General features: G+C 45.1%; 11 protein-coding genes across 11 annotated transcripts; 6 read left to right on the forward strand and 5 right to left on the reverse strand.

The window, feature by feature from the left end:
- Positions 1-6,843: 6,843 nt before the first annotated feature.
- CCR75_006198 (uncharacterized protein) lies at positions 6,844-7,563 on the forward strand (the record flags this gene model as incomplete). The annotated part of the gene is made up of 1 exon (XM_067964269.1): positions 6,844-7,563. The coding sequence occupies one exon, from the start codon at positions 6,844-6,846 to the stop codon at positions 7,561-7,563; it is 720 nt and encodes a 239-aa protein (XP_067815692.1).
- Positions 7,564-8,280: 717 nt separating this feature from the next.
- CCR75_006197 (uncharacterized protein) lies at positions 8,281-9,909 on the forward strand. The gene is made up of 2 exons (XM_067964268.1): positions 8,281-8,560; positions 8,644-9,909. The coding sequence occupies exons 1-2, from the start codon at positions 8,362-8,364 to the stop codon at positions 9,756-9,758; spliced, it is 1,314 nt and encodes a 437-aa protein (XP_067815695.1). The 5' UTR covers positions 8,281-8,361; the 3' UTR covers positions 9,759-9,909.
- A 945-nt stretch (positions 9,910-10,854) lies between these two features.
- On the forward strand, positions 10,855-11,616 carry CCR75_006196 (uncharacterized protein). Its single transcript, XM_067964267.1, has 2 exons — positions 10,855-11,139; positions 11,201-11,616. Exons 1-2 carry the CDS (start codon positions 10,918-10,920, stop codon positions 11,465-11,467), a joined length of 489 nt encoding a protein of 162 aa, XP_067815696.1. The 5' UTR covers positions 10,855-10,917; the 3' UTR covers positions 11,468-11,616.
- A 33-nt stretch (positions 11,617-11,649) lies between these two features.
- Positions 11,650-12,567, forward strand: CCR75_006195 (uncharacterized protein; the record flags this gene model as incomplete). Its single annotated transcript, XM_067964266.1, has 1 exon — positions 11,650-12,567. The coding sequence occupies one exon, from the start codon at positions 11,650-11,652 to the stop codon at positions 12,565-12,567; it is 918 nt and encodes a 305-aa protein (XP_067815697.1).
- Positions 12,568-12,754: 187 nt separating this feature from the next.
- CCR75_006194 (uncharacterized protein) lies at positions 12,755-14,292 on the reverse strand (the record flags this gene model as incomplete). Its single annotated transcript, XM_067964265.1, is given in 4 exon segments — positions 12,755-13,522; positions 13,593-13,748; positions 13,763-14,057; positions 14,126-14,292. 4 exon segments carry the CDS (start codon positions 14,290-14,292, stop codon positions 12,755-12,757), a joined length of 1,386 nt encoding a protein of 461 aa, XP_067815698.1.
- Positions 14,293-14,992: 700 nt separating this feature from the next.
- CCR75_006193 (uncharacterized protein) lies at positions 14,993-17,290 on the reverse strand (the record flags this gene model as incomplete). The annotated part of the gene is made up of 1 exon (XM_067964264.1): positions 14,993-17,290. One exon carries the CDS (start codon positions 17,288-17,290, stop codon positions 14,993-14,995), a length of 2,298 nt encoding a protein of 765 aa, XP_067815693.1.
- Positions 17,291-17,744: 454 nt separating this feature from the next.
- CCR75_006192 (uncharacterized protein) lies at positions 17,745-17,936 on the reverse strand (the record flags this gene model as incomplete). Its single annotated transcript, XM_067964263.1, has 1 exon — positions 17,745-17,936. The coding sequence occupies one exon, from the start codon at positions 17,934-17,936 to the stop codon at positions 17,745-17,747; it is 192 nt and encodes a 63-aa protein (XP_067815694.1).
- Positions 17,937-21,611: 3,675 nt separating this feature from the next.
- CCR75_006191 (uncharacterized protein) lies at positions 21,612-22,571 on the forward strand (the record flags this gene model as incomplete). Its single annotated transcript, XM_067964262.1, has 1 exon — positions 21,612-22,571. One exon carries the CDS (start codon positions 21,612-21,614, stop codon positions 22,569-22,571), a length of 960 nt encoding a protein of 319 aa, XP_067815788.1.
- Positions 22,572-23,226: 655 nt separating this feature from the next.
- Positions 23,227-24,629, forward strand: CCR75_006190 (uncharacterized protein; the record flags this gene model as incomplete). Its single annotated transcript, XM_067964261.1, has 2 exons — positions 23,227-23,499; positions 23,589-24,629. 2 exons carry the CDS (start codon positions 23,227-23,229, stop codon positions 24,627-24,629), a joined length of 1,314 nt encoding a protein of 437 aa, XP_067815789.1.
- Positions 24,630-24,800: 171 nt separating this feature from the next.
- CCR75_006189 (uncharacterized protein) lies at positions 24,801-25,392 on the reverse strand (the record flags this gene model as incomplete). Its single annotated transcript, XM_067964260.1, has 3 exons — positions 24,801-24,896; positions 24,957-25,153; positions 25,209-25,392. 3 exons carry the CDS (start codon positions 25,390-25,392, stop codon positions 24,801-24,803), a joined length of 477 nt encoding a protein of 158 aa, XP_067815898.1.
- An 800-nt stretch (positions 25,393-26,192) lies between these two features.
- On the reverse strand, positions 26,193-26,906 carry CCR75_006188 (uncharacterized protein; the record flags this gene model as incomplete). Its single annotated transcript, XM_067964259.1, has 1 exon — positions 26,193-26,906. One exon carries the CDS (start codon positions 26,904-26,906, stop codon positions 26,193-26,195), a length of 714 nt encoding a protein of 237 aa, XP_067815897.1.
- Positions 26,907-27,293: the final 387 nt, after the last annotated feature.

A 27,293-nucleotide genomic window follows, 5' to 3' on the forward strand; every position in this document is an offset into this window, starting at 1 on the left:
GGTATGTCTAAGAGTACGATCTTTTCTTCTATGGATCTGATGGATGGGTTCTATCAAATCCTTATGCGTGAGCGGGACATCCCGTACACAGCAGTGAGCACCCCCAGTGGGATGCTCTGGGAATGGCTAGTGATGCCTCAGGGGCTTAGTAACGCCCCTGCAACATTCAACAGATGTGTAACAAATCTGTTGAGACCGGTGCGGGATTTCGCACCGAGTTATTTCGACGATGTATTCGTCCATAGCCGGGCCATGGACGGTAAAACGGACGTGGAAGTTCATAAAACTCACGTTCGTCAGGTTCTTACACTTATGCGAAAGCATAAGTTGTATGCAAATCTCAAGAAGTGTATATTCGCTGCAAGCGAAATACCACTTCTTGGGCATCGTCGGTAAACACGGCGTGCGCCCTGATCCCGAAAAGATCAAGGCAATTACTGACTGGCCAGTTCCAGTCGATGTCAAGGGACTTAGAAAGTTCCTTGGTCTAGCGGCGTACTTACACAAGTACCCACGCAATTATGCCGAGATGACGGTTCATCTCTCTCGCATCTTGAAAAAAGACGAGAAAATGTTATGGAACGCTGATTGTCAGAGTTCTACTGAGGGAATCAAGCAAAGTTTGATGCAATCGCCCATCTTGGCGATTGCAGATCAAGACAGACCATTTCATGTGGTCTGTAGCACCAGCAATTTCGCCATCGGCTGTGCGTTTATGCAATACGATACAGACGGCGCGGAGTGCGTCGTCTGTTACCAATCGCGTAAGCTGCAACCAGCTGAACGCATTACCCAGCGCATAACAAGGAACTCCTTGCCATAAAATATTAGAGTCTATCTCTTTGGAGATAGACCGTTCATCGTATATACGGACCATGCGTCATTACGCACGGCCGTAAACAGCCCACACCTCTCGCAAAGAATGGCTATCCTTCTTCGCAGAGTATACTTTCTCCGTGGAATATAAATCAGGACGACTTGATGTCGTCGCTGATCCGTTATCACGTCGACCCGATTTCGCGCCGGCTGCGCACTTAATTAGTGGAAATAATCTCGCTGTTGCAGCACTCATTATAAGTGTCCCGTCATCAACCTTAGTTGATGACATAAAGAAAGCCTGCACAGAAGATAAGGACCTTCTGCGTTAATGGATCATATGATGAATCCATCCAATAAATCTTTTAAAGATTTACCGATCAGACGGCGATCACAACACGCAACGGCTTATTGTATCACACAGCCGTTGCCGGCGACACTCCACGTGTCGTCGTCCCAACTCACAATGATTTGCGCTTGCGCATCAGGTATGAGTGTCACGATGCACCAACCAGTGAGCATCGCGGACGCGAGAGTGCTTATCGCACAGTAAGTCGCGACTTTTGCTGGCCCCGCCAGTATCAGTTCGTGCCTGAGTACATTCGTGCTTGCGAGGTATGCCACGGGTGAAGCCTATCCCTTCATCCCGTGCACCTCTCCAACCTCTACCAGCTCCGGCAGAATGTTGGCAGTCTGTATCTATGGACTCCGTCTTCGAATTTTCCGAAGGCGTATCACAAAAACAATGAAATCCTTGTTGTTGTAGACAGATTCAGCAAGATGGTACAGCTTGTTGCAGTACCAGAGTCAATCAGGGCTTTGGGCTGTGCCCGCGTCTTTATTGACACGATATTCAAACTCCACGGTTTACTCCGTGAACTGTTCCCGGAAAAAGATCCACGGTTCACGGCGGAGTTTCGGCAATCCGTGTTCCGATCACTCGGAACACGGCTGACTATGTCAACTTCTGATCATCCATGGACAGATGGTCAGACATACCGAATAAATTGCGTCCTCGAAGAGATACTTCGAGGTTATGTTCAATCGTATCCGAATTGGACCGAGGTTTTACCGATGGTCGAATTTGCCATCAACAAGTCGGTGCATGCGTCTACAACGCATACACCGTTCTTCGTGGATGGCTTACACCATCCTCATATACCCACCCGATTAGAGGGATCTTCTAGTTGGAGGGGGGTGGACTCGCACGATAAAAACCATTTTCTGGCTCATGCTCATCACGCGTCGAACTTAACAATGACGCGAATGATGTCGATGTCGAAGCAATCGACATCGAAGATGAGAAAACCATCATGGCAGTGCGCACAAAGCGCACTGAAAAAGAAAAAAAAATGAGTCAGCAGAGGAATTTCTGCTGACTCAAGAATCAGTAATCCGTTTCGTACAAGATTCCATTGCTAACGCAGTGGACCGTCAGAAACGGAACGCAGACAAACATGGAAGAGCAAACGTTCTTTCATTTAAAGTTAACGACCTCGTACTACTCTCTACGGTAAACTTACCTAAGCGTGTAGTCACTAATGTGGGTAACAGTAAACTACTACCAAAGTTCATTGGGCCTTTCCGGGTACGTTGGTCGGCCCCGCCCGTACCATACATAGTACGCGGTCTCTTCCGAGGACGGATCTGACCACCCTTTTCAAGAATTCCTAAATGATTCTTGTGGTCACGAACCAGATTCTCATGTTGAATTTAAAGATTCTCATGCATGTTCCGAAGATCCTCGAAACCGCGATGAGCGGAAGACAGCTCATCACGAAGAGCGTGATATTTCCGTTCGTACTCCAACACTGAGCACGCACTCTTCGAACGGTCATCCAACCGTTCGATATAGTGAGCCTGCACCGTCTGCTCCAACGAGTGACGCTTACCGCGCTCGTGTTCAAGACCCTCCTCCAATACATGGAGGCAGTTGTCGAGTTTGACGATCTTCGACTCTTGATCCGACACATGCGTCGGATCTTATTTTCCCATCATCACCACAACTCTTGTGGATTCCCACGGTGGTCAGCGTTTTTCCTTGTAAAACGTATTCTAAGCCACCGGGATGTGAAGGGAGAGCGAACGAGTTATCTGGTTCGCTGGCGCGGTTATCCAAATTCGCAAGAGAGCTGGGAGCCTCGTTCCCAGCTGATTGCTGAAGTTGAGAGCCTCGTCTGTCAGTATGACGAGACCCATCCGATGGATCAGAAGGTCTATTGGAAAACACGCGCCCTTGGCGCCTGTAAATCGATTGCAAAATGTAATCGCATCGCGCATCTCGATAGAGATGCGAGCCCTTCCCCAGGGCGAAGAAAGGGAATAGACATCCCCTTACACTCGCTTCGTGTTGTCAACATAACACGGACTGGGATCACCCCACATGAGGCATGGAAGTCTTGCCTCACTTGACAACCGATGAAATTTATACCTTGCACCGGTTGGAGTTCGTTTCTTAAACATAACTCGAATCGCGCTAAGACTTTGAAGCCAGGCTTTGCGTCCAATGTCTTTGACATTGCGAATGAACGCGCTCCAGGCTTGCATAAGCGAGAATATATCTCGCTTATTGTTGTCACTACACCATCGATGCTTGAAAATAGCATCGAGATAAAAATCTTCCTCAGCGCGACAGCTCTTCGCGCTGGGATCAAGGTTATGTAGCTTTGTCGCAACAATAAGGGATATTTATTTTGAGGAGTAGTCTCTTCAGACAAGCTACTGATTAGCCTTTCTGGCAAAAGCCACGGCTTTTTCACAGGAGCAAGACGAGAAATTTTACTGTGTACGCTCCCCTGAGTGGTACCCACTATAGCAGGGGTACAACAAGAACTTTTATAACGATGGCTTACGCCATCGTCATCACACGCACATAAATTTGTGCGGGTGACGGCACCAGAGACGGTACTGGCGATGAGGAATCATCCTCATCGTCGGAATCGAACATGCTGTAGCGAATGCTTCCAGCACGTCTACTCGAATGAGCTCTCAGTGGTCGATGGAGAACTCATGCGTCTCGCACGCTGGTTCTTGCCATCGCCCTTGGGAAGGGAGTCCTCTTGCTGGGCATCTTTGCCCCAGCAGGGACCCTGGCATAGCAGCTAGCCATCATATGACCGCGCGTGCCGCATTTATAACAGACCACGTCTGCATTGCCCAACTCCATAGGAGTGGCATCTGTCCTCTCGGCCGACGGCTTATACCAAGCTGTCGCCGAGGCACTGTTGTAGGATTGCTCCTCAGCTAAGGCAATTTGGATTGCCTCTTCCATCGTCGACGGCACCTTTCTATAAAGGGCCTGTCGCGATGGGCCATGCCGTAGTCCGTTCATAAACGTGGGCACCTTAATGTGCTCCGGAATCGGACCTACGGTTATGGATGCGGACAGCGAGCGCATCTCTTGCACATACTCTTGCAGAGATCGCTTCGCCTGTCGCGCCCCAAAGAAGCGCGCCTGAAGCAACACTTCGTTGTTCGGCGGCTGGTACATGGCGCGAATCTTATCCTTAAAGATCGCCCATGAGGGGAACGCTTTTCTGTCCGCCATAAGCGCCGAGTAAGCCCACTCTGAGGCCTTACCGCGCAGATGCGACATAGCGTACGACACCATCCGGCTGTCGTCCTCGATGAGCTGGGCGACACCACATTGCTCCACGGCTAAAAGCCAGTGGACAATCGTGTGCGCCNTCTCATTCGAAGGCTCATAATCAGCCGCCTGACGGGTATCAGGCGACTGTTCCATCCTCCCCGAGTCGGCCATTTCGTCCGACTCGCACTCATAATCGACCTCTAAAGAGGGGTCGTACTCACGTGGTGAATCACCACGTGCACTCGCAACACCAAGTGTTGTGCGAGTGGAAGACACTACGGTAGACGGAACGTCTACCGCAAGAGATAACAATGCGTCACCCGCGGCTGCACGAACCGCAGCCGAAGGTTCAGCGCTATCTTCACCCCGCATGAATTGTTCCTTCATGCGATGGAATTTAAAATGATGGATCTGACCAATCAAAAACATTTTAAAAATTAAGTGGTCATTTAGCGACCACTCCACCTAATGACATTCAGAGTGATTGTCGTTTAAGGGAGGGGTGATGTAACGGGGTGTATCGTTACATGAAATTAACACTAAAAGGTTGTTAATTAATATTATCTAAAAGGTAGATAATATTTGGAGGAAATTACTTTATATAGTAATTTCCTGAATTCTTATCCATAAATAGGTATAGACCATTATGTCTATTTATTCCGCAGACTAATCAGCTGCAGAAGTAATCAAAGAGAGTTACTAGATAAGATAGATAAGAATTCATTTACATGTTTAGTATTAGTTTATAGTTAAGACAACATTTACAAAGATAGATTAACAAGACACTTAACTATATTAATACAGTTTTCGTTTTACCCTCTTAAGCTAACTTGCCTTAAGAGAAGTCTTCCTCCATACGTACAGTGTACGTTACTTAACGAGAGGCACCACTCACATCTGAAGCAGTGTGAAGTGGACTTGTACTGAAACAGTACAAGTCGCGATGCCCCGTTACACTTGACGCTTTAAATCAAAAGGGGAACTGCACTATATTTAATTATTTAAATTTAAAAACCTTACCCGAGCTAATTTAAAATAGAATTTGGCCGCCAGATTTATATCTGGCAGCGACCACATTTGTTACCCATAATAAATGGGATTTAAGTAACTTACTATTTTAAAATTAGATAAAGAGTATTTTACTTAAAGTTAATGTACCACAACAACGGTTCTCCAACCGATGTGTGGCTATACCGGCTCCCTTTGTTATTATATTTGTTGAGAATAATTGATATTTAATATGTCACATGTGATTTTATTTACTTTGCAAGCAACATGTTTTTCAGTAGTTACATAACGGCAAACCTTAGGCATCTATCTAAATGGCTGTTTAATGCTTTTGCCATCATCATATGACGAGACCGATAATCGTCTTTAAAATTGCAGGCATACATTTTGAGCAGCTACATCGCGAGGCATCGGACACAGTCGCATAGCTTTGCAATACCCGAAAACGTCAAGCGCAACGTTCAAGTCGCATACAAGTATCGTGCAATGATCTTACAGGTAAATACGTATAGCTGTCGTAAAATTAATTCTGATGCAAGATGCAACTTTCCTTCGATATGATACAAACTTTGTCCGATCAGATTGAATCTGCGACTCGAACTTCTAAGAACTTTGGTTATCAAATTTCAGAATGGGTTGAAGGCAGGCTGCTTGTGCTTCCCATTGCGATATGACTCTGGCATCATCCATGGGACGAATGTAGCAAGAATCTAATGTACCGTAAAGACCATGATTCACAGATGTGCCAGTGAATCAATACGGCTCTTATTTGTTGACAGGCACGTTCATGATTTTTTTTTCGGTAAATGCTCGTCATTATTCGTATTAACAAAGTATTTAGACAATCAAAACTTGTTGCATAATTTCCTATTTCGATACACCAAAAGATGTGCGAGCAGAAACCTTTTTGTCTAAACCTGTAGAAGCTTTCAAAAATAAAACATTTTTTTACTCAGATATACCAGCCGCATCATGAATCATGTAATATAACCTCATTTAAAACAAAAGAGTATCAACAATTACTATCGCTTTTGGCAAGGACACGTCACCAACTTGGCTGCACCAGCTCCTACACCCTGACCATACAAATTCCAAACTCAAACATAATCGGCTTAAATGAAAATTTACTTGACAATCGAGAAAACTACGAGACATTTGAAAAATATCTGGCTTTGTAAAGAACCCGCCGTCACAACTTCAAAGATTTGTGACGTAATTCTTCCGTTCATTATCGTGAAAAAAAGCCATGCGAATTTGTCTCATGTGAAAATGCTACGGTACGCCAACAGGAAAAAGTAAAGAATGCGATTCGAGACAATCCATTGGCACGAATCGTACAAGCACTGCGACTCCATGGGATCAATAGCTCACTTAATCAGTGATTCATTCTTCCTTTTCCCTCGCCGTCTGTACCCTGACAATCCATCTCGATGAAGTTTTTCTTCTGTAGCGCCATCGCTCTCGCCGCTACCGCGTCAGCTGAAGACACTTCAAAACCTTTGTGTATTCCTTCCGAAACTGAGAAAGGACCCTACTATTTCGGGAACTTTAACCCCGGCCCTCCTGGCTACTCGTGCTTGTCAGTGACATCGAACGATTCCTCGGCGATCTCGTGGAAAGTTGATTTCAGCTTTCCTGGTGTTATCGTCGATGATAGGTATTGGTATGACTCCTACCTCTCTTTAAATACTCATACTGTCACGATGGCACGTCTCAATTCGATTCCGGTCGTGTTCAATTATATCTCCTTCGTGAATCAAGATTTGAGCGCGATCGCTCACATTACCATGCATGTTCAACCGGACAACATCTATAACCTTGGATCCATGGTTCGACTAAAACTCTGCCAGTCTGGTCCCGATCCAAGTTGGTTGGGTCAATATCAAAAAGAGGTCCAAGTTGGCAACGTTCCGTACTCGTTGTTTCAAGGTAATATCGGGACGATGGCACTTTTTACGTTTGTTCCGAAAAAGTGTACCACATCTTTCGAAGGTGATATGAAGGGGTTTCTTAGCCCACTCGAATTGCAATCTTCTTACCGCTTGCTGACGGTTCGCGCGGGCTTCATGATCCGAACGGGCGTGGATGCTGTGCTTAGCGTTGATAAGCAGTACATGACCTATATAGCCGCGGTCGATCCTTCGCCTTAATTGTACCGTTAGGTGCCGAAAAAAGAATAAAAACTGCTCGCATCGCCTCGAAAAACGTTAGTCGTTGTTTGGAACACATATTTTGCAGTTACACCTTATAATTCTTAGGTATCCATTCAAATTCGTGGCTCAAGGTGTATTTCAACCAGATGGTTGTCCACAAAAGGTAGTAAAAGTAAAGTAAGATTTAATGCATCCTTAGCTACACCTCCTAAGACTAACTAACATGCCTCCGACCCTTGTCGCTTATTTTTAACTCCTCCCTCGTGCTTAATTTCCTGCTCTTTCTTTTCGCTTTTTATGACTTGCCCTTCTAGCTATTTACAGTGCAAACTAATTTTTGGCTTCATTACAATAAAGTAATGTCAAATTATCATTTTCTTTTTCCATTAAAACAAAGAAAGCCGGTATAGCCCCCATTTGGTTTTGCCACACCTCCCTCCCTAAATAAAATCTTCAAATGAAATATTTTCACTTATGTCTTTTGCCCCTACATATGACATTGAGAATCGCTATAGCCAGACCGCCTCTATAGTTCACATATAGAAACGACCACGTGGCCCGAAATTACTAGAGGAGCGGAAAAATCTAAAAAGGATTTAAAATTGCTTTTTCGTAATAAAATTACGTGTATTTATTTTGAATTGGGACATCTCGGCGATGAATTTTATAAAGTGCGAGTTTGGGATAAAAAAGATATGACAAACTCCCCCGCTTTGATATTGAAAACTCGAGCCAAACGATTCCACACTCTAAAAAAGTATTGAAAACGCGCTAGCAGCCACACGAAGGTCTTCTATGCTCGGTCGCTCGCTCTATCGCGCAAAGCTTCTAGCTCTCCCCATGCGCCAATGCGCTCAAGTGCGTCGTCTGAACCTTCACGAGTTCCAGTCGCTTGAAATCATGAAAAGATTTGGCGTCGCAACGCCTCTCGGCATTCCCGCCGACACGCCCGCCGAGGCCAAAGCCGCGTTTGAGCAAATTCGTGGCGACCGTGGTGCGTCTACAGTAGTCAACTCAATTGTCATCAATCGTGACGTATCTAACACGTCATTTCAATTTGAATTCTCGTTCCGACAGAGGGCGTGGACGTGGTGATTAAAGCCCAAGCGCTCACTGGTGGCCGTGGACTCGGGACGTTTCAAAATGGTTTCAAAGGGGGCGTCCACATGTGTACACGACCCGAACAAGCTGAAGAAATTGCAAACAAGATGCTCAACGAGACACTCGTGACTAAACAAACGGGTCCGAAAGGTATTCAAGTAGCAAAAGTCTTTTTAATGGAACGGGTTTGGATGCGTCGCGAAATGTACTTTTCCATCCTCATGGACCGCGCGTCCCAGGGCCCTGTAATGGTCGCGTCCCCAGCAGGGGGTACATCCATTGAAGACGTGGCCGCAGCAACACCCGAATTGATTTTCAAGGAGATTATTGACATTGCAACGGGTCCAACACCTACCCAAGTGACGCGATTAGCCAAAGCGTTAGGTGGACATGGCTCGGTATTATTAAAACTCGAGACCCAGATTCAAAACCTATACAAACTGTTTATTGGCGTCGATGCGACGTTAGTGGAGATTAATCCACTGGCCGAAACACGAGAAGGTGCGATTTTTGCGTGTGATGCCAAGCTGAATTACGACGATAATGCGGCATTTCGACATGCCGAGATCTTTGATCAACGCGATACGACCCAAGAAGATCCACGGGAAGTCGAAGCGAGTGCGTATGACTTGAATTACATTGGATTGGATGGAAATATTGGATGTCTTGTTAATGGGGCGGGGCTGGCCATGGCAACGATGGATATTATCTCACTCTATGGCGGTTCACCAGCAAATTTCTTGGATGTCGGCGGTGGAGCCTCGGAGACGCAAGTGAAAAAAGCATTTGAGCTCTTGGATCGGGACGTGCAAGTCAAGTCGATTCTTGTGAATATCTTTGGTGGCATTATGCGATGTGATGTTATTGCGGCGGGTATTGTGGCGGCCGTCAAGGATTTGGGACTGCAAAAGCCCGTGATTATTCGTCTCCAAGGGACGAATGTGGAGCTTGCACGCCAGATTATTGCCGATTCGGGAGTTAAGATGATTGTGGCCGATGATTTGGAAGATGCTGCCGAGAAAGCAGTGAAATGTGCGGATATTGTCGCACAGGCGGAACAAGTGCAGCTTGGCGTTGCGTTTCAAGCGTAAAAGGGCTTTTGCAAGGAAGCTTTCTTGAAATGGAAACGAGTGGACGCTTTGGAGATATACTATCGTTTTACAAAAGCGCGCGTTTTTTATTTTTTTTTTAGCTTTATAATAAAAAATACAATGTCGAATGTCGACGAGTTGAGCGACCCTACGAGGTTTTATACTAGAGATTTGTATAGTTTTTGGAAAGATTGGCACGTTTGAGAACTTTTAATTTTTCTAAGAGCATGATGAGCTTGTAATTTTACTTTTTGTTGATCATGGAGAACTACTGATAGAAATTGAATTCGAATTTTTGATGAACGCATATGGGCGCCCGTAGTTTTCAATGTGAAGGCGTTGCGTAGACTACTGTGGCTATAGTTTTCATTCGATAGGTTCTTGAGAATCGTCATTTAGGCCGCGCACAAGGACGCGCGCTTCGTTGTCGTCCTCTTTGAGCTTACGCAGCACACTTATCGACAAATTTGCGGCATTGTTCTTGTCAACTGAATCCACGTCGACTTGCCGCTTGGATCTCTTTCCGAGTCACAAGATGCGCTGCATGTGATCGGAAACGTTTCGAGTCTTTTAAAATAAATGTTTCGATCCGAAAGTAATGTGCCGAGTGTACCGATTTTAAGTAAATGTAGGGTACAATAATTGGTAAAAGAATTCAATGGCTGTGAGTTCCCGATCCGAGCCCAGTGAAAAGTGCTCATTTGTAGTTTTTCAGCGTACTATCGTAGCAGTCATTTTAAAAGCTGTGCTCACATGATGTTTGCTAAAATACCAAGATCTGCTCTGAATCTTTGTGAAGAAACCCTCTCGGTAACACGAGAGGCTTAAGCACTGATGAGACTACTTAGCACCGAATAAAATAGTTGATAAAGCGAGCGACTTGCAAGAAAATGCCATGTAAATTGGCAATGCTACGTTGTAGTCGCTTGCGCTTAAAAGTGGCAAAAATGCTCGGTTGATCGCTTTACCACAACTAATGGCTTTAAGTTAAACTGCTTGTCTTCGCCTTATTATCTTGCGAGTTTCCCAAACACAGCAATCATTAAAAAAAAAGAGTGTAAATAAGCCCTTTTAATTAAAAAGAACCTCTCATATGGGGTAATTATACCTCCGTGAAAAAACTTCCTGTACCGCTTAAGATCTGAAGCGACCGATCGTGATGGAGGAGAGAAGGCCCGCGGGCAAGTCCCTCGTGACTGAACACTGCCATTCACATGGCGATGCTCACGTTTCGTGGGACGAAGAGACGATTGCGCGACACAATTTGGACCGTGGCACACGCATGAAAATCGACGAGCCGAATACGCCGTATCATTACTACAACGATGCCGTGTCCCCTGCTCGAAGTTTCTCAGGCCGCGAGGAGCAGCCTTCACTTCAGGTATCTTACTGAATTGTGATACGATATACATTAAAGAGTGGAATCTTAACGTATTTGCCAGTGGGACGAGTTGCAGTCCAAGCTGCAGGATTATAAGGACAGTTCTAACACGAGTGCACGAGATAACAGTGCCGACGAGAAGTCACGCTTGGCTTCGACTGGGCTCCAATTTTCTGCTCGCAACGACGAAGGAAAGAAGATTGAAAAGGATCCAGACTTTGCCGAGAAACGCAAGAACCATTATAAAGAATTTGAGCGAGTCCGTGCCTGGAAGATGCAGCATGGCGATGACGACGATCAAGAAGACGAAGTCGAGGGCAGTAAATAAAAAAAAGGTATACATATTAGAAAAAGAAAAAAAACGTTTTTGGTGGTATACAATTCTAAAATGAAAAGATTAAAAAAGTACGTAGTAGCTCCTCGCTCCAGTGACGTCTGTCATTCTACCTTTTGAAAGCTTTTCAAAGTCGGAACAAACCGTCGCCACTAATTATCACTTCTTTCAGCTCAATGAACGCCAACGGTCACGAAAGAGCTACGACCTCTACAAGTTTAAGCAATGCCTCAAATGAAAAAACCGGGTATGGAAGCACAAACTACAGCGGAGTCCTGGTAGACGTCAAAGATGCGTATGGCCGGGGAGACTCGAAGCAGTCGCGGTTACTACATCAGCTTAAAACGGAAATGGGAAGCCACACCCACGCTCAGGAAAATCACATGATGGGTGGAGAGCACATTAAAAGCGCTGTGTACGGCGGCCTTGACGGAATAATTACTACTTTTGCCACAGTTACGTCCGTGGCGGGCTCAGGGCTGCCGCATTCGGTCATTTTAATCATTGGCCTCGCTCACCTCGTAGCGGATGGTTTAAGTATGGGACTTGGTGACATGCTCAGTTCTCAAGCCGAGGCTGATCTTGCGTCTCATGAGCGGTCTCGAGAAGTGTGGGAATTTGAAAATTATCCCGAAGGGGAGATTGAAGAAATGGTCGAACTCTATGTCAAGAAGGGCGTATCCACGGAAGACGCGATGCTCGTCGTACATACATTAGCCAAGTACAAGGAAGCATTCATTGATATTATGATGGTCGAAGAACTTAAAATTATGCCCGTGGAAGACGATCATACGCCTTTAACGGGAGGTGGCATTACGTTCCTGTCTTTTATGTTCTTTGGAGTCATTCCACTGCTTTCGTACCTCGTAAATTTGTTTCCAGGGATCGATATGAGTCCAAAGACGGCATTGTATCTGTCGTGTTTCCTTACGGTTATTACGCTTTTTTTACTTGGGGCAGTGAAGGGAAAATTTGTGGGTCAAAAGATGTGGAAAGCGGGTGGATCGATGGCAATTAATGGCACAATTGCGGCGGCTTGTGGATGGGTTATTGGGTACTTGTTGCAACTCACAGGTATCCAGAACATTGGATAAAGTGCAATTTTAGTCACATTATGCACAATTAAATTCGGTGCGCTATTTGCAGGTAGAAGGACGCATCAAAAGTGCTGCAAAAATGTACTTTTACTAATCGGTTGAAAAAAGTAAACGAGCTTTAATAATGGTATACATTGGCAAGTCTTTGTTTTCCGAATGTGCTCATAGTATTGTACTCTTATACTTACAAAACCTCAATAAAACCCGTCATAGCGCGGATCACATCCCAGCACGAGACATTAAAACGCAAACTAATTACAAGCAATATAGCCACAACCATAAACACAATCGTAAATACCAGTGTCCAGGGAGCGATTGGCTTCAGCAACGCAGCAAACGGCGACTTGGGATGAAAAAAGGATGTTTGCAGCACCGAATTTAAGATTATAAAATTGTGCAGGCAGCCGTTCTGCGAACTTATGCTTAAGATTCGGCCATCGCGCGTCCATTCAAGATCTTCAAAGGTCATAGAAGGAACTTGCATCGGGCAAGTACCCGAACTACTCGGATCCCCAAGCGCTGATGACGACGACATAGAAGAAGGGACAATATTTGAAGTTAAAGCGCTGGCGTCACTGTCCAGATACTCGACCGCGATTTCCTTCCAATCGCTCATACGTACGACCTTGATGCAATTATCGCCACAAGTAGCAACAACCTCATTTGCCTCATTGTACACAATCTCACGTAACGATTGCTCATGAAACTTTACGCAGTATTGCTCTTGACCAATATGTTTCAAATGGGTGGAAATAATCACAACATAGCCCGACGAGAAGCCCGCGACGATGTAGCCATGACCAAACCATTGATACGACACAATTTTGCCATACCGTGCCTGAAAGGCGAGTTCCAGGGCGTTTTCCCGCTCAGTCAGATCGTACAATAATATTGTTTTGCCACCCATATTTACCGACAAAATGGAATTTTTGTTGCCTTTTTTGCCACCAAACTTTACCAGCAAAATAAATGAATTTTAAGAGGCATTGATGGATGCATGCAAAAAAATACACAACACAAACCGTGATGCTTCGAGGTGACGCCTTTATTTTAACCTGATCAATCGTTTCTCCAGAAGGCAAACAGATTGTAATTTGCCGATCTTCCGAGCCAAATGCAAATTTGTTTTCAAGGTTCCAATCGCCACACAAAATACGCCGTTTATGCTTACTCGCCACCTGCGTTTTCGTACCTTTAGTGTGGTCATAAATGTAAACTTGGCCTCGAGTCGTGCCAATAGCAAGCTATTGCAACACCAGACCACAGCTAAGTGCGAATTTCTTAATAACTTTCCAGATAAAAATAAGTTCACCATTAACGAGTTTGGTGACGTTGACCATTTCAGATAGCTAATGTCTTTGCAGGGTAGTTCCACGAGCTGGTGCTGTTCTATCTTGGTAGGTTCCCAAAGCACGAGTGATGACGAATTGGCCTGTACGATGGCTAGGATGCTGCCACTCACGCTCCACTCGAGCAATGTACACATGCTAGATATTTATAAAAGCAGGATATGATTCAAGAAATTGCGATATATATATATATATATATTGCTCACCTTGGCGACGGTGGGACAATCTGATCTACTAATTTTCCACGTCTGCTGAAAATATGCACGACTCGAGAGGCTCCAGTTGAAGCGACATAGCTATCTCGAGGATCCCAAGCGTACCGGACGGGGCCAACGCCATGGTGGCGCGCGTCGACCGAAAAAGTAATCAACATGTACTATTTTCTACTTGGAAAACACAGTTTTATGTAAAGACCTTCACAATCTGATTGCCAATGCAAAACCATTGAATAAATCTGCCATAATATTGTGAAGTAGCCACATCGAGACTAAAACTGTGCATTCCGAGCATAGAGCTATAAAAAACACTAGTGTGCTCCATTGATAAAGTACGTTGACGTGCTTCCAGAATGCAACAAAAGCGCTTATGGAGAGTCGATGTTTAGCCGCTAGATCAATAAATTTATTCTTGACTACCTTTTTAGACTTGTATCATGCCGCAGAGACCACCAAAATGGAAGAACAAGTACACTTTCGAATACATTCAAAAAATAATTTTCATTGTCCCGGACTCAATACAATAAGATGGCTGCTGCAATTTTTTTTATACGGATACAAAGACAAGATAGATGCTGTTAAGCGGTTGCTTGTGCCTTTTCGCTGCTGTCATGGCAGCATGGCTCAACTAGAATTTAATAACTTTTATTTTTGCACTATCGAAGTTTGTTTACTTATCGTGGTCTCTCTTTTCACGATTGGCAGATGCCCCAATACCATTTTCGTTGTTCGAGTCAACGGCTTCCCTTTTTACGATCGAAAAAGAGTTCGTCGCTCCTACTTTTACAATATCCAATAATAAAGTTTTAATTCGTACTTACAGCTCAACGTCTTGGACTTTTATTAACAATCAAGCTCCTAGTCATACTCAAGAATGATTTCGTCTACTTTTAAAGAATCTCCAGCAGTACGAACAATATTTTGAATCACCCCTCGTTTCTCAGCGCGAAGTACATTCTGCATTTTCATTGCTTCCACGACAGCGAGCTCCTGGCCAAACTCGACATGCTGACCAACCTCGACGGCCACTGAAATGAGCATGCCGGGCATTGGACATAAGAGCAAATTCGACGTATCGACCTCGGGTTTCGGCTGCATGTATGGCGCATACGTGGCTTCAAGCTCATTGCGCACGACAACGTCATGAACAGCACCGTGAAATTGAAGACGAAAACCTTCTGGTAACGTTTGCACCATTTGTGATATTAATGGATAGTCCGCTGCTTCATTCTCTTTAATGAACGACGCTTTAAATAGCGGACCGTTCAAAGACCAATGTACCTTTCCTATAACGTGCCAAGCATCGTCTACAAGCGCAAGAGTCATGGTTTCAGAACGATGACGTTTCTTTTCAACTTCGACTTGTAAAACAATCACGGGCGTTGCTTCTCCGAATGGCCCATCAATACTAACCGATAACGGGACTCCCAAGTCCTGAAAATTATTGCGCTTTGCAATGGCAATCAATTCTTTCGACGAGAGAACCCCAGGAGCAGTCGCTCGTAATCGAGGCACAACACCTGCTTGCTCCGAGACCAATTCTACTTCGTTCGCATTAAGCGCGTCGTATAAACCAGAATGTTCCGCGGAATTTGACTGCAAACGACTCGAAATCTGACTGCTAGCAAGAGCCTTCTTTAAATGCATAAGTGCGCCCACAATACAAAGCGTTTTAGTCTCGGGCACCGTCAATTTGACCCCAACGAAACCATCGGGATATTCTTCATCAATAAATTTTGTCGTAAATTTGCCGCTCACAAAGCGAGGATGGCGGTAAACATCCTGCAGAAACGATACATTGTTACCAGGACCACGAATAACATAATTGTCCAACGCCGTTTTCATGCGCTCCAAGCACTCAGCACGATCCTTGCCGTACGTAATGAGTTTAGAGATCATGGGATCGTAAAACATGGAAATGTCGCTACCTTCGACGACACCCGAGTCCACACGTACGCCTGGTACATTCGTCGGTTCTTTATACTGTAACAGACGACCAATGGAAGGCAGAAAGCCACGCCGTGGATCCTCGGCATACACACGGCTTTCCATGGCCCAGCCGTGAATTTTTAATGGCCTATCAACCAACGTTCTCGGCAGTTCGTATCCTGCAGCAACTCGAATCATTTGCTCCACCAAGTCGACGTTTGCTATCAACTCCGTCACGGGATGTTCCACCTGCAAACGGGTATTCATTTCTAAGAAATAAAAGTTTTTATCCTTATCACAGAGAAATTCCACCGTGCCAGCGCTGACATAACCCACTTTCTTTGCCAGCATCGTGGCTTGTTGACTCATGGCAATCCGAGTGTCGGGATCGAGTAACACACTTGGAGCCTCTTCAATGACTTTTTGATTACGACGTTGAATGGAACACTCGCGCTCGGGCAATGCCACGACATTACCATGTGCATCCGCAAGAAGTTGAATTTCAATATGTCGGGGATCTTCAATAAACTTTTCAATAAACATTCGATCGTCTCCAAAACTATGGGCAGCCTCCTCTTTCGAGAGACGGTAGCCAATGCGCACGTCTTCATCGTTGTATGCAACGCGCATCCCTTTGCCGCCTCCACCTGCACTGGCTTTAATCATGACAGGATACCCAATTTCCTGGGCTACTTGAATTGCTTCATCGGACGTGTGAATTTCCCCAAGAAAGCCAGGAATGGTATTGACGCCAGCATCCAAGGCGAGTTGCTTGGACGTTATCTTATCGCCCATAGCCTGGATTGCTTCATGGCCAGGACCAATAAATTTGACGCCCATCGCATCCAGTGCTTCACAGAAATCTTTATTTTCCGAAAGAAATCCGTAGCCTGGATGCACAGCCTCGGCGCCTGTGAATTGGACGGCTTTTAAGATCTGAGGGATATTCAAGTAACTCTGACTCGAGGGCGCGGGTCCCACGCATATGGCCTCGTCGGCCATGCGTACGGCCACCGAGTTCACGTCGGGCTCGGAGTACACAGCAACTGTCTTGATCCCTAACTTTTTACACGTGCGCATGACGCGCACGGCAATCTCGCCTCGATTGGCGACAAGAATTTTGTCAAATAGCTTCTCTCTAGGGATCGCGTGCAGCTGGCGAAGGGCTGCGAACGCGGGCCTAGCTGACTTTGTCGGTAGCTGATGGCGCAGTCGTGCCAACCGCATTGCGGAATGATTGTCACGAACACTTTTGATGCGGAATGGGAAATATGCAAAAAACAATTATTCAAATAGTGGCCCTCTTTCGGTTGAAGTTGAGGTGGAGATGGAAGGCCGATCATTACTTTGAATCGTCTTAGTGAGGTAAATCATTTCGCGCTCTTTTATAGAAACTACTCTTTAATAGGGAAGCCGGATAATTGTCCGTGCTTTTACCTAATTATAACCAATCCAGCTGCGAGAGGAAACTTTCTTTTGTAAACGCCATACCGCCGGAAGAATGGCACTATTGGACATGCCTTGCGCAATGGTCATTTTTTTTATAGACCCCTTTCGAGCTCGTTCTTTTCTCTGTACCTTTTGGCTCAATGCCTTGACTCGATAAGGATTCGTGAGCATCCACTACAAGATGAGAAAGACACTCATTGTTTGCGTGTTACTATGGCTTTTCTTAATCTATTCATCCTTTTGTCATTGGCAAATTACAAAAACGCTGGCTTTTGAGGAGCACTACCTTGTTGGAGACGAGCGCTTCGTAGCGCTCTTCTTCAGCTAATTGCGCATTCGAGTGTTTCGATGCGCGTATGAAAAGCCCTTTCTCGTGCATGTAAGAGCATTCTCCAGCCCATTGCGAGAGCTTCAAAATTTCCATGATGAAATATGTAAGGGTACCATGTAACTACCCCCCCCCCTTCGGACGTAACGCGCGCGAGCCAGTGTTCTACCACGCCAGCATACATGTCACGCATCGCCGCCGAGCAGCATTAGAAATAAAAAATAACTTGCTTTACCGATATACTGTATTTGAATAAATCAGGCCTATCCACTTCGAGCCAGACAAGAGCAAGGCACGGGATTCACAACAAGATTCTCCCCTCAACCATCTGTCTCCTCATGGATACTTTTTAAGACTTTAATTAAACTCATACTAAAAACTTCATGTGTGTTTCTAACAGTGGACCCAAACCAGTGCTAAGGAATTGAAAGCATTTGTTTCGTGTACCGTATGTTTAAGAAACCTCTAGATTTAATGACCTCGAGTCTTTATTAAAACTACCGACGCACGACTTTCGAGTGCTCTCCTGCGTTCGACGTCTCGCTGTGACGCCATCCTCGGCTCTTCACGGCCAATCACCATGGAACCAACCTCATTTGTCTTAACGCTATCGTTGCGACTATCGCGATTGCAAATACAAGGCAACAACCGACTCGACTACGTTGTCACGCTCCTCTACATCACAACGCGACACTTCCCTCTAGTTTGCATGAGTCTACAATAATTAATACTCCATTTCGTGGCTGCGCCAAGCCCAGATGCAGGTCGTTCGAAATGGAAAGGCTCGAACGTTCAGCTCGTGCAATAGAAGGGAGGACCATGAGCGACGAACCTAGACAGTTCGGAACGCAAGATAGGCCACAGACGTCGGTCTCCGTTCGTCCGGATTCGTGTCGCGATTATAAGCCCATGGTGTCCTCCATACTCCGTGTATCGTGGCTCAAAGTGGCACTCGTGCTCTCTCAAGTCGCCAGTCGTCGTATGTCAGTATTTGCAATCTATACGACCGTCGAAATCTACTCGGATGCCAATTGCGAGTCCACGCCTTTAGTTGTGACACTCGAACGCATGAATACAACGTGTACCCCCAGTGGCACGTGCCATGCCATTGAAATCAGCAACTCCTCGTATTACTACGCCCAACGATGCGCCACGAATCGTTTTCAATACACGTCCGAGCTCTTTCGTGGGGCCAAGTACCTCATGATTGACGGGTTCCAAGACGCCAATTGTAGCTCGTATGCCCGTTCCAACGTCTTCCTCGCTGCAGGCACGTGTCAACTTGCGTCATACATTGGCCAACGGAGTGAAATTGCCACGTTATTTAACGACGGGTCGGCGTACATGACAATCTACAAAGACTCGGCCTGTGCGAAGAAAGCTCAAGTCTTAAACCTTAATACCTCCATCATCCAAACCCATGAATGTTACAAGGGGTACAATAAATTTTACACTTCCGAATATACTGGAATTTCTACCAATCAAGGCAGTGCAATCAATGACTCGGCGAATCCCACGACCTTGTCGTTACAAGACACCGCCATGAGTCCTAGCGCGGTCCTTGGGATCATTCTCATGTGTTCCGCGATTATTGTGCTTCCAATTTGGCTTCTCTATTGGAAACTCCGTCGTTCGAAGCAACGTGCTCAAAAACCGATTGATCGCTTGCGACGTCGCACTTTGCCCGAGATGTCGCTTGCAATTAGTGGCAAACACGAGCATGAACAAGAGTATGCTCCCGAAGTATCACCTCCGATTGATCGAAATAGTGCGTTAAGCGGATTATCGGGACAAAATGACGTCCCCTCGCCGTTGCAGTGGTCTAAAAAGGAGCAACACGAGGGTTTTCGACACTTTTTGCATGAAAAAGCACCCCACGTCGTAGAAGAGTGTGGATTCCAATCAACGCGAGGATTAAAACGAGAAGATCTTAGTGAACGTCAACAGGCAGTAATCGAGCCACAATATAACCAATTGAATGCCATGGCACTGTCTCCAGTCGATGCCAATTATTCCATGCCAACGCTCGAGTTTTCAATCAATAATGAACCAATTCATGCGCAAAAGTTACGTGGACCGGTGACTGCTGATAGTGTGTGTGAAGACGATGCGATCTTATCGTCTCGTATTCCTCGGGATCGTGTCCTTGTCGACGAATTAATTGGTCGAGGAGGGTATGGAGAAGTCTATAAAGGCACGTACGAAACACGAGCAGTGGCCATCAAGATGTTGTTTCCAGAAACACGCAAGAGTACACGTCACGTGACGGAGTTTTTAACCGAAGTGAAGATGATGACGGCATTAAATCATCCCTGTGTCGTGGAATTTATCGGTGTTTCATGGAATCATCTCATGGATTTATGTGTCGTGACGGAATATATGGAAGGAGGGGATTTACGTGCGTGGTTAAGTGCACGAGTGGATCAAAAGTGTCCTGTCGGATTTGATCGTTGGAAGATTCAAATTGCAACGCACGTGGCGCATGCGCTTACGTACTTGCATGGATTAACGCCCTCAGTGATTCATCGGGATTTAAAGTCACGGAATATTTTATTGCATGACAATTTAAATGCCAAACTCGCGGATTTTGGTGCGTCTCGGGAACGAACGGATCAGACCATGACTGCAGGAGTTGGTACGTCGTTATGGATTGCACCGGAAGTCATGATGGGAGAACGCTATGATGATAAAGCCGATGTCTTTTCCTTTGGAGTTGTCTTGTCGGAATTGGATTCGCACGAAACCCCGTATGCACATGTGAAAGACAAGAGTCCAATGGGTCGAAAAATGCCAGAAACCGCGATTCTGCAATTGGTCGCGATGGGGAAATTACGCGTCGAATTTTCACCAAAGGCATTACAAACAATGGTGCAATTGGGAACCGCGTGTACGGCGATTGATCCAACGGAACGACCGTTGGCTGTCGAGGCGTTGGAGCAATTGAAATGGATATTGGCCAAAGAAATGAAAAAACGACCGTAAACGAGAGTATAAAGTGTTTTGAACGAGTGTGGATTGATTGAATGGATATGAAGCGAACGATGACGTTTTAATGAGACGACTGAAGTAGGTGGCATTGTTACTTTGGTTTGTTTGTGCCGTGAGTTATTTGAATCACAAGGCTTTGTGGCCGTGATGGAGGCGGCTGTTGTAAGTAAGAAGCGGGCATTGTGGATACTACGTCACGTGTTAAGCGACGTGATGGAAGGATGTCTTGATGTGAGCCATGCCAAGTGGAGTCTTTAATGTCGTGTGCTTGATGGGTGTTGCGATACATTTGTGGCCGCGATGGAATTGACGTGGCCACCACGACCCTGAACGGCTCTCGTGATTGTAGTTTTGACACGAGAAACGCACTACTGCAGCGATCGAGAGACCTGCACTAATGTCTATAATAAATATAAATGTTTTGGTGCGTCATGACAGTGGTGCACTTTGTTGAGATGCTACAATAATTATTGACATTGTAAAACTCCTATTAAAAAAAGACTGAGAAATTTGTATCTCTTTTTGTATCGTGAACCCGGTTGATGATAATTATTGAGAGGAAAAGTGGAAGCGGAATTTTACATATGGCTTTTTAGGTTATCAATAGAATGTTTGCCACTCACAATCCCACCACGTCAGCCATTGAAGACACAGTAAGCTCACCGTAAATACGTTATTTCACCAATCAAAAGTCCCTCGTGGAATATGTTCCTTTTAAAGAAAAACTTCCTACATTTCAACAATTCTCTCTCTCCTCATGAACTCCCATTTATTAAAATCACCATGGACACGAACCTTTCCACCTCCGTCGCCCCTCCCGTCGAGTTACGTCGTCTGAACTTTGCCTTTGCGAAAGTGACTATCGGTGGCCATCTCGTCAGTCATCTACAGCATGATCCTGCTTCCACAGACGCCACCCCAGACGACGATTGGGTGCTGCGGGATGTGAGTTTATCGCTCCCACCTGGTCGCCGCGTCTTGGTTGTTGGTGGAAATGGAGCTGGCAAAAGCACCTTGCTTAGCATTCTAGCTGGCAAGCACTTGACCGCCGATGATACAGCTCTAGTCTTTGGTCGCGACAGTTTCCGGGACACGACGTTGAATTGTATTAGGACGTTTGTAAGTGCCGATTGGGGCCAACGAGCCGTGGCATTTGCGACCCATGCCATGGCATACTCTGCCGACATGGCTGTTGAGGAAATGATGACGGCGATGCAAAAACAATACCCCGCGCGACGGAAACAATTACTGCAAGTACTGCGCATCAATCCCAAGTGGCGGCTTCATCGTCTTTCCGACGGCCAACGTCGTCGAGTGCAGCTCTTTCTAGCACTCTTGCGACCATCTCAACTCATTTTGCTTGATGAAGTGTTGGGGATGCTAGACATTATTTCTCGAGAAAATGTGTTAGGTTTTTTAAAAACCGAATCGGACTTACGACAGGCTACGGTGGTGTTGGCCACACATATTTTTGACGGTACGGACAAATGGGCGTCCGATGTGCTGTATATTCGTCGCGGTACGCTTGGATTCTATGGCTCGATCGAGGAGTGTACAGACGGAAGGACGGTTCCGATGTTTCAAGTTGTGGAAAGATGGCTGCGTCAGGAGCTGGAGGAAGACGATCGCATTGAACAGGAGGCTATTGGTGGGAGCGGGGACTTTGATCTAAGTAATGCTCAAAATCGAGCCGGTGGGTACGCTGCTGGTCGACTTGGGGGGATTGATATTGACTTGTTGTAGAGCATTTTATGACTGTATAAGAGCAATATCTTTTATGGGAGTCGTCGAGGTTTTTTACTTATTTACTTGGGCATGTCACATCGAGGGTGGGACGAGTTTTGCATTTGACAACGCCATGGGTTAATAAAGTTTAAAGGAAGGCCAAGTGATAAAGTCCTGAAATATGTAGAATTTTTATTACGTGACAAAATTTGATAAATAATTTAAAAGAAAAAAACATCTCTTGTTTTGCGACTTGTATAGCTGAAGCCGACATCAAATAAACGTTCAAGTTTCACTGACATCGCTACAGCGAATTATTGCCTAAAAAGCATAATCGGATTGTAAAAAGTTCTCTAGACGACAAAGCACGTCGATACTGAGCAAATTGTTTTTAAATTCTTATAAGCCCGCGGAGCACAAATTCTAAATTACATCAGAGGATTGCTATTGCGTTGTTGTCGTTTGCTTCCATTTGTAATGCCACGAATTTATTTTTAAGGGTCAAAAAGAGCACGACTTTGTAAGCGATGTGCAAAATGTATTAACATTGCGTACCGATAAATTGTAAATCTAAATTAAGCTGTTATACCAAAAGTTGAAACTTATGGTCGATGCAAAACTGAGAGAATACCGGTACCATCGATCTTGTACAGTGTTTTCTTCTCCTGCAAGAATGGCGTCGGCTTCGTCCTTTAACGCAGCGCTGGCCGTGCTTCTTGCCGTCAAGTACTGCCGCCAAAACCCATTATTTCACTGGAAGGAAGAAGCACTTCCATCCATGGGAAGGCGTGCAATGAAGTACTGTTTTCGCGTGGATATGCTTAATTTGCAACAAGAGCGCTGTGGCGAGATGCTTTTGGCCCTATTGCCATCGCAATTAAGTCTTTTGAATTGTCAGAAAGACAATATATTGTATCGACTTAAAGCGCTGCTGGTCACACTCAAGGTGCGAAGTATTGCAATGTAGCCAACTGCTCGGACAAATTCATCGTAGGACTCAATTATTGTATTTTATTTTGATTCCCTCAAATCCAGCACCCATACATTCTTCCAGTCCTCGACTTGTATTATTCCAAAGACAAAAAAGCATTGCTCGTGGTACAGCCATTTGTATCCACTGGTAGTCTCAAGGACCGTATTTTCAACGTAGACGACCCCACCAAGCCGTATGATGTCAAATATCGGCCCGAAAATGGGCGTCCATTGCCATTTATAGAGATTGCAACAATATCGAGGCAAATTCTTGAAGCTTTGGCAGGACTTCGGTCAAAAGGATTCGTATTTGATCATTTAAGCTCAAGTAATGTCATCCTGGATCAAGGCAACGCAAAACTGACCGAGCTTTACATGTCGGTATTAGCAATAGATCGCTACAAGGACAGTCGCGACCTCACTGTGAGTCTCGAGCAGTCGATGGACATGGATATATTACTATTTGGCCACATTTTATACGAAATGGCTACAGGACGTGAATTCATGGCTACACAGCCTGACAAAAGTGTCCTTCAAATGTTAGCTCCTGAAATCGCCGAGGTGCTTTGTGCGATATTCTATGAGCCTCATTTACTCACGTCACCCAAAGAGAATTCCAATGCCGAAGGAGACAGTCATTGCACTGACCGCAAGCGCCAATACACAAACTTTTTTATTGTCGACGTGGAAAAGATGGTAGCCAACTTTGCGCTCTTGACACTTGCTATAAACGTGCCGCCTATTCAGTCGCTATTTGCGGGGTTTCGACTTGATTCAAGCATGAAAAGTACCATCAAGCACAGCATGCAAATCAACGCGAGTCGTACACAGGCGCATCTTGTACACTTTCAGGATCAGCAGCTATTGTTACGAGCACGTCAGCGTGCCGAGCGTCGTATTTATGAAGAAAAGGAGAAGCAGCACCAAAAAAGGCAGCATTTTACGCTTCAAAAAGCGTTGACAAGCCAAGGAAATGCGTGTACTAGGAACACCACGCTCTCGAGACGAAAGTCGTATCGCAACACTCGATTTCTCGATCTAGTAGCACGAAATTCGGTAAAAAAGCGTGTACCAGAGGTTCGAACCGAAACGTTGGAATTGTAGCCATGTTGATTGAGTAATTTAAAAAAATAGGTGATATACTTTAAACGTGGGCATGATTAAATTATGTTGTGATTTGTGGCAATTGATAGTAAGTACATTGATTGTCACGATGAGATGGGTCCACCTATGGAATGAAAATTGTCGATTTCACATGTAGCCATTTGCGCGCAGTCACGTCTCGGAATTTTTAATCGCAAACAATTCGCATTCGCCCGTATTGACTAATTCTTGCAAAAACTTGTAACACTCGCTTTCCAATGGAAATGGCTACAGCAAAATTTATAAGGTTTTAAAGTATCAATTGAAAAAGTGCATGAACAAATGTACCACTGGAGCTTCGAGCTTTGAATCTAGATTATAGCAAACGCCATGAATCTTTCGAATGGCAAACCAGTGTCTCTGTGTCCAGACACTACTGAGCATCGTAGACATCTCTATGTTGCATAGTATACCCTCCACTTCATCAAATTTCACAAAGTTGTCGTCCATGGGTAGTCGCTTATCTAACCATTTCATCGTGTAACCTAAGAATTAACTAGTCAATTACTTCACTGCCTTTAACTCCATGCCATTTTGTACCTTTTTGCTGCAGTGCATATGTCAAGGCATTAACGTCATAATTGCCAAGCCCCAGTGGAGCTCTATAAGGGTTCCAGGCCCACGCCATGCCGCTACTTTCAGCATTCGGATCAATTAACGCCACCAGCTCCACACACGCTCTTTCGAGATCGTCTTTGGAGAAGACAGGGCCTAAAACTCTCATTAAAATCAAACAAATGATTTTTAAGCTACAAAAATACCTTGGAGTGCATTATTAAGCGCATGAAGGCCGCACCGGTAGAGTGTTTGGCGCTCATGGTACAATTCTTGCGTTGGCATTTTTTTATCAACCGGACAATTCAATTAGGAATTGCTGCGGACACACCCAATTTATGCTATGGATACACCTCTTAAGATATCATTTTGTCTTCAGGCGTAAAAAATCTCCCCTATTTTTAGATAAAACGAAACCACAAAGGACACACCTCTAAATTATAATTTTGTCTCCAGGCGTAAATCTCCTATTTTACATAAAGAGCCAGCCGCCTTTTGGCATAGCCACCGCTCTCCCGTCTGTATTGAATAAAAACGTCATATATTTTTTTTTCTGTGGGTCATTCCACTGCATCCAAAAATCAACCGTGATTCCTTTAGAATCGTCTTTAGATCGCTCTTCACTCTCCCTACTTATCTACATGAGAGTATGTGATTACGTCAGAAACCGTGCTTTCGTTTGGCGATGTTAAATGTATGGTTTTTAACAGGTGAGAAAAAGCCAAGAGCGCCCGCACTTGATTGGCAAGTCATTAAAAGAGCAAAAAGAAAGAGCAGCATAATCGACAAGGGTCGGAGACATGTTAATTAGTCTTAGGAGGTCTAGCTAAGGATGCATTAAATGATACTTTACTTTTACTACCTAAGAATTATAAGGTGTAACAACAAAATATGTGTTTTAAACAACGAGTAACGTTTTTCGAGGCAATGCAAGCAGTTTTTATTCTTTTTCGGCACCTAACGATACAATTAAGGCGAAGGATCGACCGCCGCTGTATAGGTCATGTAGTGATTATTAACGTTCAGCACGGCATCAACGCCACTACGGATCATGAAGCCCGCGCGAATCGTGGCCAAGCGATGAGAAGAGCTTAGACCAAGTTGGTTAAGAAACGCTTTCGTATTACCTATGTAAGCTGTAGTACACGACTTCGGGACAAACGTCTGGAAAAGCATAGTATTGACGTAACCTTCAAACAGCGAGTACGAAACGCCATCAACTTGGACCTCTTTCTTAAAGATTCCCAACCAAGTCGGATCGGGCCCAGACTGACAAAGCATTACTACAACCAAGGATCCCCGGTCAAAGACGTTCGCTTGTAAAAGCATGGTGATGTGGGCGATGGCGCTCAAATCTTTATCCTGGAAGGAGGTATACTCGAACTTGACCGTAGCCGTCTGGAGATATTCCATCTTGACAGAAGGAAGACTTAGAGAAACGTGGGATTCGGACCAATACGTATCATCGACGATACCAGGTAAGCTGAAATCAACGTTCCACGAGATCGCCGTGGACCTGTTCGCTGTCATTGACAAGCAGGAGCGGGCTGGGGGGGCGGGGACAGAGCTGATGAAATAGTATGGTCCGTCTTGATATTGGCCGGAAATACACGTAGGTTCCGGGGCGTTTTCAGCTGACGCGGCAGCGGCGAGAGCGATGGCGCTACAGATGAAAAATTTCATCGAGATGGTTTGTCAGGGTGCAGACGGCGAGGCAAAAGGAAGAATGAATAACTGATCGAGTGAGCTATTGATCCCATGGAGTCGCAGTGCTTGTACGATTCGTGCCAATGGATTGTCTCGAATCGCATTCTTTACTTTTTCCTGTTGGTGTACCGTAGCATTTTCACATGAGACAAATTCGCATGGCTTTTTTTCACGATAATGAACGAAAGAATTACGTCGCAAATCTTTGAAGTTGTGACGGCGGGTTCTTTACAAAGCCAGATATTTCAAATGTCTCGTAGTTTTTTTGATCGTCAAGTAAATTTTCTTTCAAGCCGAGTATGTTCGAGTTTGGAATTTGTATGGTCAGGGTGTAGGAGCTAATGCAGCCAAGTTGGGTGACGT

The sequence above is a fragment of the Bremia lactucae genome (assembly GCF_004359215.1).
Source record: "Bremia lactucae strain SF5 chromosome Unknown BlacSF5_NotPlaced_183_SHOA01000117.1_1171385bp, whole genome shotgun sequence".
Taxonomy (NCBI): domain Eukaryota; phylum Oomycota; class Peronosporomycetes; order Peronosporales; family Peronosporaceae; genus Bremia; species Bremia lactucae.

Coding starts and splice junctions, on each gene's coding strand:
- CCR75_006197 (XM_067964268.1), top strand. CDS start 8,362: ATGCTCGGTCGCTCGCTCTATCGCGCAAAGCTTCTAGCTCTCCCCATG. Junction 8,561..8,643: donor GCAAATTCGTGGCGACCGTG/GTGCGTCTACAG, acceptor TCGTTCCGACAG/AGGGCGTGGACGTGGTGATT.
- CCR75_006196 (XM_067964267.1), top strand. CDS start 10,918: ATGGAGGAGAGAAGGCCCGCGGGCAAGTCCCTCGTGACTGAACACTGC. Junction 11,140..11,200: donor AGGAGCAGCCTTCACTTCAG/GTATCTTACTGA, acceptor CGTATTTGCCAG/TGGGACGAGTTGCAGTCCAA.